This window comes from Prunus dulcis, chromosome 1 (genome assembly GCF_902201215.1).
Source record: "Prunus dulcis chromosome 1, ALMONDv2, whole genome shotgun sequence".
Classification (NCBI taxonomy): domain Eukaryota; kingdom Viridiplantae; phylum Streptophyta; class Magnoliopsida; order Rosales; family Rosaceae; genus Prunus; species Prunus dulcis.
In genome coordinates this window covers 37,164,561-37,177,305 of record NC_047650.1, presented here as the reverse complement: position 1 = coordinate 37,177,305, position 12,745 = coordinate 37,164,561, and the positions used below count along the sequence as shown (strand labels likewise).

Below are 12,745 nucleotides of genomic sequence, written 5' to 3'. Positions count from 1 at the left end.
GAGTGCAAGTTCAGCCTTAAGAGTTTCTTTCATGACCAACTTCGTGTATTCTAGTTTAGGGATATGGCACACAGTATGTGCGAGTTATTGTGGTTGAAGATCTTGTTAGGGGAATTTGAAGATTACTTATAATGGTCCTTGAAGCTATTTTGTCATAATAAGGCAGCATTGCTCACAACCCTGTGCAACGTGATTGAACCAAACATGTTTGGCAGAAACTTTGTTAAGCAGAAATTGTCAGAAGGATTGATTTGCACTCTCTATGTGAGAACCAAGCATCGAATTGCTGATATCCTTACTAAGGGAGTTTCTAGCAAGGTGTTTGATTCTACTCAAGCCAAATTGGGAATTCGAGCTATTCTCCAGCTTGAAGGGAGTATTGACTTGTGTATATTTAATTGTACACAAGTAGATGATGATTAGCTTAGTTATAGGCTGATTCATAGGAGCTGACTTTTAGCTTTTATTCTCTTCCCTTATTTGTAGTTAGCTGTGTACTATTTATTCCTCCTTGTGGATTCCTTTACAATGAATTTTTATATGAAATTTTATATATATATGTATGTATTTTCTGCATGCGCTTTCTTTAGTCAAAACTCAATGGCTATTATCATGCTAAAAAAGTCTAATTGTTAAAGCATGCATGACAGGCCACCATAACATGTTCCCTGTTTACTTCCTTTTCTGGCGTCGTCAAGTGCAAGTCTTTCATTAATTTGAGATTCAAGGCTAATACAAAACCATCAATAGTCTTATACTGTAACAATCCAACTCAAGAATTCGATACAGGTTCAATCAAGAGAGGAGGATATCGAACATCTGAACGAGTACCAACCCGGTTTTGGAAATGGATTCTGGAGAAAAACGTCTCAATGAGCTTGGATACAAGCAAGAACTCAGAAGGGAAATGGTCATCTACTTATATCTCCCTATCTCTCTCTCTCACCATTTCCTTTAGTTTCTGTTATTTCGTTTCCCATTTGGGTTTGAATATGTTTTAAAAACTTTGAAGGATTAAAATTTTGATCATTTTCACTTGCTTCTTTTTTTTTTTTTTGACAGACTCAGTTCAAGACAATGGCAATAACATTTTCATGCATATCTGCATTCAGTGGGACACCTCTGTATGGCCAAAGCTTGCGTTATGCAGGTCCTGCAACCTTAGTATGGGGATGGATGGTTGTTAGTTTCTTCACTTGGTTTGTTGCAATCGCCATGGCGGAGATTTGCTCCTCTTTCCCGGTATGTATTTGCACCATTTTTTGCTTTTCCTTTCTTCTCCTTCTGACTATTGCCATTTGTAATCTGAAACTTTGAATTATATGATCCATAAGTTCTGAAAAATTAAGATGACTTTAATTGGTCGCTTTAAAATTTTACCAGACCACAGGTTCTCTTTATTTCTGGGCTGCCCATTTGGCTGGACCCAGGTGGGGGCCATTTGCTTCATGGTGTTGTGCTTAGCTTGAGACTATTGGTGTGATATTTGCTATTGGTGCTCAGGTAGGCACTTCCTTACACAGCATATTTCTTGAGAAAAGTATCAAGCCAGCAACTAATTAATTTGATTTTTTTTTTTCTTCCCCTTTTATAAGGCATATTCTGGATCACAAGCATTGCAGATGATCATTCTTTTAGCCACAGGAACAAACAAGGGTGGAGGCTATTTTGCATCAAAGGGTGTGTTTTTGTGCTTGTATATGGCTCTAATCCTCATATGGGCAGTACTAAACACATTTAAATTACAAGTGATAGCATTTCTCAACATCATCTCCATATGGTGGCAGGTGTTCCCTTCAACTGTTCTGTGTCTTGCTTCTTTTCATAGTAAAATATACATATGCATGATTGTAGGGCCACGTCGTCCAAGCGTGGGGTTTTATCTCATAAGGCCATCCATTTACGGACACTGTCTCTTCTCCAATGTGGGACAATCGGATTTGATTCCTAACACTCTGCAGACTTTGCTTCATAGTTCATTATAATGTGTAACACCTTTGCTTTATTGCATTTGCATCATAAATATCAAATCTATATATTAATGAGTTCTTCATACTGAACTCAAGCATGCAGGTAGTTGGTGGCTTGCTTGTGATTGTTATGCTTCCTCTGGTTGCCCAGTCAACACAGCCAGCTTCTTATGTGTTCACTCACTTTGAAACATCTCCTGAGTCAACTGGAGTCTCTAGCATACCTTATGCAGTGATTTTATCAGTGCTTCTGAGCATATACTCTCTATTCGGCTACGACGCTGCAGCTCATCTTACTGAGGAGACAAAAGGCGCAGAAGAACTGGTCCTAAAGCTATTCTATCTAGTCTTGGTATCATATCAGTTTTTGGCTGGGCTTATTACTTGTCTCTAACTTTCAGCATCAGGGTAATCTCAAGAGAACTTTACCCTTTCGTTTTTTCGGTCAAGTAGCTTATTGGATCCTTATTAGTAACATAATTCTTAATGCAGGATCTGGAGTATTTATACAATGCAGACAATGAGACTGCTGGTGCACTTGTAGGTTCCAAAATTCAACTGGAGCTGTGGTTTTCCTGTGTATCATCTGGGGTTCCTACTTCTTTTGTGGGTTGTCTACTACCACCACCGCTGCCCGAGTAGTAAGAAAAACCGAAACTCTAAACCCTAAACCCTCCATCTTTTCCAAAGCGAAAAATGTATAACTTTATCTGTTTTACTAATCATAGGTTTATGCTCTATCAAGGGATAACGGTATCCCATTTTCACCAATCTGGAGGAAATTGCACCCGAGGACCAAGGTTCCAACAAATGCCGTTTGGCTCTGCGCAGCCATCGGTTTGCTGCTTGGACTGCCCATCTTGAAACTTGATGTAGTATTTGTGGGAGCAAATTTCCCCACGAGAATATTCGCCCAATATTCCTTCGTCTTCTCCGCCTCTCTTTCTCCCTGCAAAACAGATCGGAGTAAAAGGACCACACCCGGGGGGTGTTGGCCAAAGGCCCTCCGATGCCTAAGTTGTAGGGTAATTCAAGGAAAACCGGGTGGCCGGAGCCGTGTGTGGTGGCCGGAGCCTTGTGTGAGAGAGAGAAAGAGAGGGGGTGGCTAGGGTTTTTGAGAAATAACTTCTGTAGAGTTTAGTAGGAATTTAGGCGTACCTCAACCCTTGTGTATGGCTATGCTTTTATAGTAGTCTCGGAGGCTAGGGTTTCTGAGGAATAATTCCGTAGATGGAAGGGAATTATTCCTCCCCTTTTTGGGATTGATTTGACTAATTAGGGATTTGATTTATTAGGGTAAATCAAATCCCTAATTGTGGTAGGTATCAAATCAAATCCCGATTCAATTAGGTAACTTCTCATTTAATTGGGGATCGTGGTAATTAACCAAATCAAATCTCAACCTAATTAGGTAACGTTCAATTTAATTGGATAATTCCCAATTAAATTGAGTAACTCCTAATTAGGTTGATTGATTCCCAATTTGGTCAAATAATCCCCAAATGGTAGGAATTATTTGACCTAGGGTTTGATTTAATTAGGTTCCCACAGTATTCACAGCCTTCATTTCAGTTAGTACAATTGGCTGGGTGGGTAGTTATGCAGTGCCAATTTTTGCTAGGCTGGTGATGGCTGAAGAGAACTTCAAACCAGGACCCTTTTATTTGGGTAGAGCAAGCAGGCCAGTTTGCTTGGTGGCCTTCCTGTGGATATGCTATGCCTGTTCAGCCTTCCTATTGCCAACTTTCTACCCTCTTGGATGGAAAACCTTCAATTATGCACCAGTAGCTGTCAGTGTTGTTTTGACAGTGGTAATGCTTTGGTGGGCTTTGGATGCAAGGAATTGGTTCAAGGGACCTGTAAGAAACATTGATGTACAAAACGAAAACTATTAGGTTCTGGGTAATGCTAGAGGGATCACATTTTTAGATCCTATTAATTGACCGCATGATGTGACACTGGATGTATTAATCAATGATTCGCTAGCCATAATAAGTACATATCAACTAACGCATTATGCGAATGCGATCCCGCTATAATGTGATATCAAGTTTGAGCAGAGTATGGAAGAATTCATACATATAACAGTCTGAAGCTAATACCCTCATTCATTCCCTAATGAAAGGAATGGCAATAGCATACAAGCCACTATCCCTAGATATTTCAATATTAGTCTCTTGAAATTTGTAAATTAGCATGAATTTAGTTAATTAGAGAAGTAAATCTTGCTTTATTTTTTGACCTTTTTTTGAGTAAATAAATTAGTGGTGGTGTGCGGAGGGTTGTAGGGTCACAATTACTGCATCTTTTTTTTTTTTTTGAGTAAACAGTCTGAAACACAATCCTTTCGGTTTTTTGGACCGACCATCCAAAATTTCAAGTTCGGATGCGAATTGGGCTGAGCTAGTAAGATTTAAATAAACTTTGTATTGGGCTTTAGATTTTAAATAATATATTATTATTATTATTATTAATTTATTTAATTAAGTCTTTATTTTTATTTTATCGAATATAATGAAGTGTTTTTTCTATAGAATTTATAGAATAATTAGCTAGGTAGCTAGATTCATGAACTTTTCATAATGTCAGATAAAAGGGGTGTGATATTGTTGGAGAATATTTGCTGTCATTGTCTTAATTGCCATGATAAGAAAGCAAACTCTAATTAAACAAAGTGATTAAGGACGAAATACTTAATGACCCGTTGACTTAGCATGTGTATGTGTTAATATAGCTTACGACAAACTATGTACCTATATATTATATGGCTGCTATAGCTTGTTTCAGCAAGTAAGATTCGTCACAAATGATGTGCGATGAAATCAGAACATTGTTTTTGTTATGAAATAAGGGGGTCATTGGATATATATCGTCAAGAAAGTGACATTGTTAGAATCCAATATCGAAACTTAATGAGTTTGACTATTTGCAGGCTTCCAAGTTTCCAACATCTATATTTTTTTTCTAAAACTCCAAATAGTCTAACACGTTATGTTGTTATACTGTTTATTTAAATTTTTCATCATGCACATTCTGATATAAATTTGAAGTTTACCGAAACAGTATGACAACAAAATATGTCAAACAATTTATTGAAAAAAAAATGCATATACATAATGAAATGTTCTCTGGTCAATTAATTTGGCATGACGAACTATTTAAGAAAATTACTTTGTATAGATATACATCTATCTATGTGTAGTTTTTACAAAGTTGTATTTACTTTGTAAAAGGATTGAATTCATGAGGAATCATGAGCTTAATTAGGGACGAAAATGGGGCAGGTCTTGGGGTCGAGGATAAAAATTCTATCCTTGCTCCTATCTCCCATCCCTATTAAGACATTTCAAGGATTTTCTCTCGTGTCTCCCATCCCTATTAAGACATTTCAAGGATTTTCTCTCGTGTCTCCATGTGGGAATATGTCCCTTGATAACCTGCCTTTTTTACTCATAAATTCTAATTATTCAATTCCACCTTCATACTAGTACATGAATAATCAATCATCGTTAAAATCATTTACCATTCAATTGAATCCTAAAATTCAAAAATCGATACAACTCAATTTATTTATCATTCAATTGAAACATAAATGTATGCAGGTATTAGTTAAAAAAAAACATATATATTATCGAGGCTGGTCGAAAATGGAGATCACAATACCATCTATGTCTCGTATCCAAACGAGAATTTTAAAATGGGGGTCTCGATTTTTCCCCGAATTCTAATAAATTAGCAATTAATTAACTATAACAAGGACCCCTAGGAGGACAGTTGCAAAAGTGTTACGTAACCCTATAATACGGTTATGTAAGGGTAAGGTAGTTATATAACTAATCGTGAAGGGTTTGAAGTTTTCAATGCAAACGTTGAAATAATCAAACTACTCGAATTACTCAATTTGTTATGGTTGACACAAACCATGCTCTTCAACTCTTCCATTTGTGTCATTTTTAATTGTTATTAACAATAATAATTAATCAACAAATAAACCCAACATGTTTCCCAATGATCTCATTGAGCCTAAAGAATCTAAAAATCGAGTGACTGCCGACCACGCCCATGACTTTCTAAGCTCATGAATTATTGCATTAAAAAATAATTGTCTTAATTAATTAAGTAATTATGGTAAATTATTTTATAATCTTTGTGATAGAGGAGGTTTCAGAGGTTGATTAAAAAAGGAGGAAAAAAAAGACAGAGAGCATTATTAGGCAAATCTATGTAAAAGGGTTCAGGCTCCCTAGACTCATTTTTTTCTTCATCTTTGTCACCCCTCATGGGTGCCTTGTGAGAGACAATTACTCAGCACCATGTGAGAGAGTCGACAGAGCTGATGAGAGGGCCTGGTACTGCTGAGACTTCTTGAAAAGGAAGGCAAAACCACAGAACAAATATTAATTTATTTGTTTAGACCACCATGGATGAATATTAATTACTCAATTTCAATTGTCTCGAGGTACTTCTAAGCATAGTCTCCGTTAGACAATGTTCTGGGGGCCTGTATTGAGTCACTTGGGTTATGGAACACCTGACACCCTCTTTCTTAAGGAAACAGTTTGTTTACGGTTAATCGGCATCAACTAATTTGGAAGTTACTTTTGAAGAATAAGTCGTTGTCAACCGTTAATGTATATCTAAGATTTTTTTTCACCATTGATGTATGTAGACTTATAATGAGATTTATGGCGACTAAAAATCATTTCTGCGTAAGTGGGCAATTATCATTAACATATATCCAATCGATTTGTTAATTTTGGGACATCATGAAGCCCCATTGTGGTGTTTACAAATATTTGACATTGCCAATGCAATAGTGGAAATTCACAATCTAATAACATTCAAGCACTTAAGCTATAATATTTAGTTAATACTCTCTAATTAAACCGTTGTTAGTTTCAATATGTTTTTTTTTTTTTTATACGGTTTCAATATGTTATGATTATGCATTAGATCATCAAGAGTAATTAAGCCAACCTGAGCGGCTAGGCTATAATTAGTAGGGAAATCCAACTTAAGCTAATCCTTGGAGAAGTTTAAGCCTTTAATTAAGTTAAAATGCACAAACTCCAATCCAATCTATCAGCCTCAAGTTGTGAAAAAAATTAAGTAAATTCCAACTCCTAATTAATTAACATGATAATTTCCTAAATTTAGATCCTTATTAATTCTTGAGCACATTACAATCAAACTAAACTAATGTTCATCTTTTCGGTTTGTCAGTCAGATTTGCCAACTCTAATCATGCTTAGTGAGGGAGCTTAGGGATATTTTCTTGTTCTTTTTCTTTCTTTTAATCCTACAACCTTTCAATTTACACTTAAGCTCTTAATTAAAATTTTCAAGTACAGTTGACCTTTGACCTTCGTGCCCATGTTCTGTTCAACAAAGTTCGCAATATTAGGAGAGGTAGAAGATTGCAATGAATTCGCGTCTCTTCACTCTTCATCCTTTTAGAAGATTGAAATGTTTTAAATAAATCGAGTTCTATTTTCCTAAGGCGAGCATCTTTAATAGCCTCTTCAACAGTTTTGGAATGCTAATCCGCTCGGCTATACTGTTTTTGACACATCATCTTTTTGGATTGGGTATTTTTCAAAATCGTTTAGACGCTGGGCTATACTTGGGTTTTTTTTTTCTTTAAAAAAAAAAAAAACTAGTATCGCCGCGCGGCTTTACTTTTTTGTTTAAATAGTATAGCCGCTCGGCTATACTTGTTTTCACACGTCGGGTCCTTTTTTCCCCCATATATAGTATATCAGTGCGGCTACACTTGTGTATTTTTTTAAAAAAATTAATATAGCTGCGCGGCTATACTCGGACAATTTTTTTTCAAAATAGTACAGCCGCGGGGCTGTACTCGAATTTTTTTTTAAATTAGTATAGCGGTGAGGCAATACCGGTTTTCATAAGTGGCAACCGGCGCTTGGTGGGTCCTTTTTTATTTATAAATAGTATAGCCACGCTATACCGGGTAATTTTTTTTTTCCATATTTGACACGTGTCATTGGAATAATCGTTGTTAACTCTTTACTTTGTTTTTATGAAACCATGATTATGCCCATGAATACGTGTCAAATATTGAGAACGATGATGAAAGTACACTTTAGATTAAAATGATAAAGTACAAGTAAAATGAATACTTTTACTGCATATTTGACTTTGCATGACAAAAAAGTTTTCTATATTCAAATGTATCTAGTAGTTTGTTAATGAAGAGAAAAAAAAAAAAAAAAAAAAAAAAAAAAAAAAAGGTCTGCCAAAATTGATTAGGCTACATAGAGTAGGGAGATTACATCCTATGGGAAAGAGTAATATACCATACATCATAATAAACCCTAAAGTTTGGAATACCAATATTTATGTGACCCTTATTTTATTTGTTTTTATACTGATTTTATGTTAAAAGTCATTTGTTTCAAACAACAAAAATACTATCATATCATATGTAACATTACATGATGACCAAAAATTTGATAATATTTTTTAATGTTGGGTAGGTAGACCATATAGTTCGTGTCCATACGTATATAGACGGCCTTGCTGTCACATTTATATTCTACAAGTTTTTAGGGTTTTTCCCCATTAGGGAGGGAGAAACCACTCTCTGATTGGCAATTAATGGCTCCATATTAATTATTTCTCAATCCTAATCAAAATTCTGTAGTGGAGAAGAAAAATGCTACTAACTTTGATTTTCCAGCCCACATAGCACATGATATGGGGTCACACCACGTCATCACATGCTAGCATGCCCCAAGAGGAGACACTAATATTATATAGTCTGGAATACGACTACGTGATATAATTCGTTCACGTATTATAATATGGGTTAACGGAATAGTTCATATATATCCCACTTTTAGGGTAGATGATCAATATAATGCCCACTTATATAATTATAACAGGTGAATAAGGTATATTAAGCAATAGTACTCCAGTATCATGCTATAATTACTCCGCATAATTAACATTATCCAAATCCTTTTATGACCTAATTATAATTAAGCTAAGCTAGGTAGAGGATGGAAGCCCTATACTCAAGCCTTTCAAACCCTACCTAAGGGTTGTTTTTTTTTGTTTTTTTGTTTTTTTTTTTTGGATTTTGAAATCGTACTTAAGTTGGTGATGCCTCAATAATATGATATATGTGCATTATACACACACAGGTATCGAAATGAATAATTAAGGGTTCTTTTGATAACTATTTTATTTTTCATTTTTTGTGCTAGAGTATAGAGGAAAAAGAATGAGAATGGAAATGAGAATGAGAGTGAATATGGAATTAAGGGGGGAGGAGGAAGGAGGGAGTAACAAAAATGAAAACTAAAACTAAAAACTGAAATCTATTTGAATTTGTTTTCACTTTTGTTACTCTTCCCTCCCATCATCTTCTCTCATCCTTATTCTCCTTCTCACTCTCATTTTCCTCTATACTCTATCATAAAAAATAAAAACTAAAAACTAAAATTGAAATGGTTATCAAACCGGTCTCTAAGATAATTAATTAATCAAGCTTGTCAACCAATCAAATGCCATACCATTATCCTAATTAAATCTCGACCTGCGTGATTCAACCTTCGGTTCCAGCGCATTTTCATAATTTTCTTAAAAAATAATAACATAAGAGCCGAACCATGCAACGTGGCACACACTACATCCCTGGAACCATCCATAATGCAATAATCAACCGTCCGATCCATGCAAAATTGACGCTGGTTTTGAAGTACTACAAGGTACAGCAATGACTTTATTCGTTTTACAAGATTGAGTTCTTGATCAGACGGCCATGATCATCTCTGTCCTCTGATATGTGCCCTCAAATTCGGACAAGTGGAATCAAATCAGACGGTGGATCATATGTCCAGTGTAACCTACAGCACATAGGGTTTGAATTCCAGATCACTAACCCTACTAAAAAAAGTGTGCATGTTAAGCTTAAATATTTTTATTTTCTTTTCCTTTCAGGTAAGAAGCATTATGATAATTTATAAATTAATTAATTAATTATCAATCCCACATACACACATATATAAATTATAATAATGGAGTTGACAAAGTTTTAATTTAATTAATTAATTATTTGGTGATGTTTGCTTTGTTTATAATGGTCATCGGCCTTGCCTTCCTTAACCCTCAAACTATGCCTGCAAATCAGTGTATTAGTTTAACCATGGAACTAACCACTCGTCATAAAAAAGCATGTACGTGTGAAAGCCAAAGGACCACAAGACATTGCGGGTTACTGTCAACATGATGAACCCTAGTCGGCAGAGATTTATGCTACAAGTAAAATAAGCTTAAAATAATTATGGGATTAGTAATAATATATGGGGGAAAAAAGAGGGGGAATAATTTTGCACATGAAGGACATGCTATGATGCCACCATGGCTTGAGATTATTTGGAATCTATTATCTGGCAGGTTAATGAACTAGAACCATTTGATTTGAAGAATTCTTCTCTCATAGACATCCCATGCCCCATCACGGTGAAAATCAACTTGATCGACCTTGTTTAGCTTACCCATGATTAAAGAAAAAGAATTAAGGGCTCACATAAAACGAGTGAAATTTAATATGGATCGATAGTCGGAATGTTATATGTACTATATTTTTAACGTAATGAGACATGCATGTAAATAGTGATGTGGTCAGTAAATGTAGTGTAAATCAATCATATTAGATTGGTAAATTGTTAGTGCACGTTAAGATATCCAAATGGCAGCTAATTGATATGGACATGTCACATGTATATGCTTCATAATAAAAGGGAAATGGAATGAGGTGAATCACCTGAAAGAGTATGCTTATGTTGTGGGTTACCAGTAGGTACCTCACAAAGCATTGACCTTGGATCTAATTTTAAATGTAAAGCGTCACCGTCCCATACCTTACCCTAACGGCCACATTGGAAGAAACAAAGGGGAAATAATAAAATTAATAAAAAAAGGTTGACATATCCAACAGATGGCGGGAAACTTTGCTATAAATAGGCCTAATCACCCTCTCTTCTTCACCACCAGTGCAACTTAAGCTAATTAATTAAGCAAGCATTATACTCACACTACAGAAACCAACTCTCTCTCTCTCTCTCTCTCAACTACTTGTGCTAGCTTAATCTCTTGCTTCAATCAGATCCATGGCAATCCCAGTTATTGATTTCTCAAAGCTTGATGGTGAAGAAAGGGCCCAAACGTTGGCTCAGCTTGCTAATGGATGTGAGGAATGGGGCTTCTTCCAGGTACTGATTTAATTATTTCATCTTTTCTGCTTCAATATATATTTAGTGGCCAAAAATGTAATTTCAGCTCATTGCTTGTCATTCCATTGTTTTTATGTGTTTTTTAATCTCTATGCCAAAAGTGTTAATTGAGTGTTTTTTGTGTTTGTCACAGCTGGTGAACCATGGAATTTCAGATGAGCTTCTGGAGAGGGTAAAGAAGGTGAGCTCTGAGTGCTTTAAACTGGAAAGAGAGGAGGAATTCAAGAAGTCTGCACTTGTGAAGTCATTGAATGGCCAAAAGTTGGAGAACGTGGACTGGGAGGATGTCTTCACCCTCCTGAATGATAATGAATGGCCCTCGAAAACCCCTGGATTCAAGTAAGCAATGAAAATTATATATAATTAGTAAGCTGCATGCTCCAGAGAAAATGTTCTCTTGCCAGATATCTGACAAATATTATGTTGTTAAATTATCAATCTGAACGATAAGTTCAATATTGATAGCCTGACATCATAAAGTGTTAGACTATCTAGTCTCGTCTCCATAGCAATGTTCAATTTTATGCCCCCTAATCTAGAATCTGATCACTACTTCTCTTATTGACAGGGAAACCATGACAGAGTACAGGACAGAACTGAAGAAACTAGCTGAGAGGATCATGGAAGTGATGGATGAGAACTTGGGCCTACCAAAGGGATACATCAAGAGAGCATTCAATGGTGGAGAAGAAGACAATGCCTTCTTTGGCACCAAGGTGAGCCACTACCCACCATGCCCTCAGCCAGAGTTGGTGACTGGTCTCCGAGCTCACACCGATGCCGGGGGTGTCATCTTACTCTTCCAAGATGACCAGGTGGGAGGCCTTCAAATCCTCAAAGATGGGCAATGGATAGATGTGCAGCCATTGCACAACTCTATTGTCATTAACACAGGGGACCAAATTGAGGTCCTGAGCAATGGCCTCTACAAGAGTGTTTGGCACCGGGTTTTAGCCACCACAACTGGAAACAGAAGATCAATTGCTTCATTCTATAACCCATCACTCAAGGCCACCATAGCTCCTGCACCACAACTGGTGGAGAAAGCAAACCAAGAAGTGGATCAAGCATATCCCAAGTTTGTGTTTGGTGACTACCTCTCTATATATGCTGAGCAGAAGTTCCTCCCCAAGGAACCAAGGTTCCAATCTGTGAGGGCCGTGTGAGAAATTATAGGACTCATGTGGACAAAAAGAAAAAAGAATACTTCAGTTTCTCTCTCTTTCTTTTTTTCCTTTTTTTAATTTTATTTTTTTGGGGTGCTTAATTATAATTACTACATACTCGCTCATCTCTCACTCTTAACTAAAACTCTGTATGGGAGGAGAAAGCTGAAGTGGGTGTAAGTCTGTCTGCGCTTCATATTTCTCTATATCTTTCTTGTTATGTAATGCTGCTAATAGTGTGCTCCACTTGGGATGTGCTCTGTAAAATAGTAATATAATGGATTGCAATCTTAAATATTGCTGGTTATGGCATCTCTTTCTTTCCTTTTGTAGTTGGTGGTCACTT

General features: G+C 36.2%; 1 protein-coding gene and 1 pseudogene across 1 annotated transcript; both read left to right on the top strand.

Annotated features, from left to right (window-relative positions):
* Positions 1–204: 204 nt before the first annotated feature.
* On the top strand, positions 205–3,984 carry LOC117619389 (annotated as a pseudogene).
* Positions 3,985–11,110: 7,126 nt separating this feature from the next.
* On the top strand, positions 11,111–12,704 carry LOC117632124 (1-aminocyclopropane-1-carboxylate oxidase). The gene is made up of 3 exons (XM_034365534.1): positions 11,111–11,212; positions 11,367–11,572; positions 11,802–12,704. The coding sequence occupies exons 1-3, from the start codon at positions 11,111–11,113 to the stop codon at positions 12,397–12,399; spliced, it is 906 nt and encodes a 301-aa protein (XP_034221425.1). The 3' UTR covers positions 12,400–12,704.
* Positions 12,705–12,745: the final 41 nt, after the last annotated feature.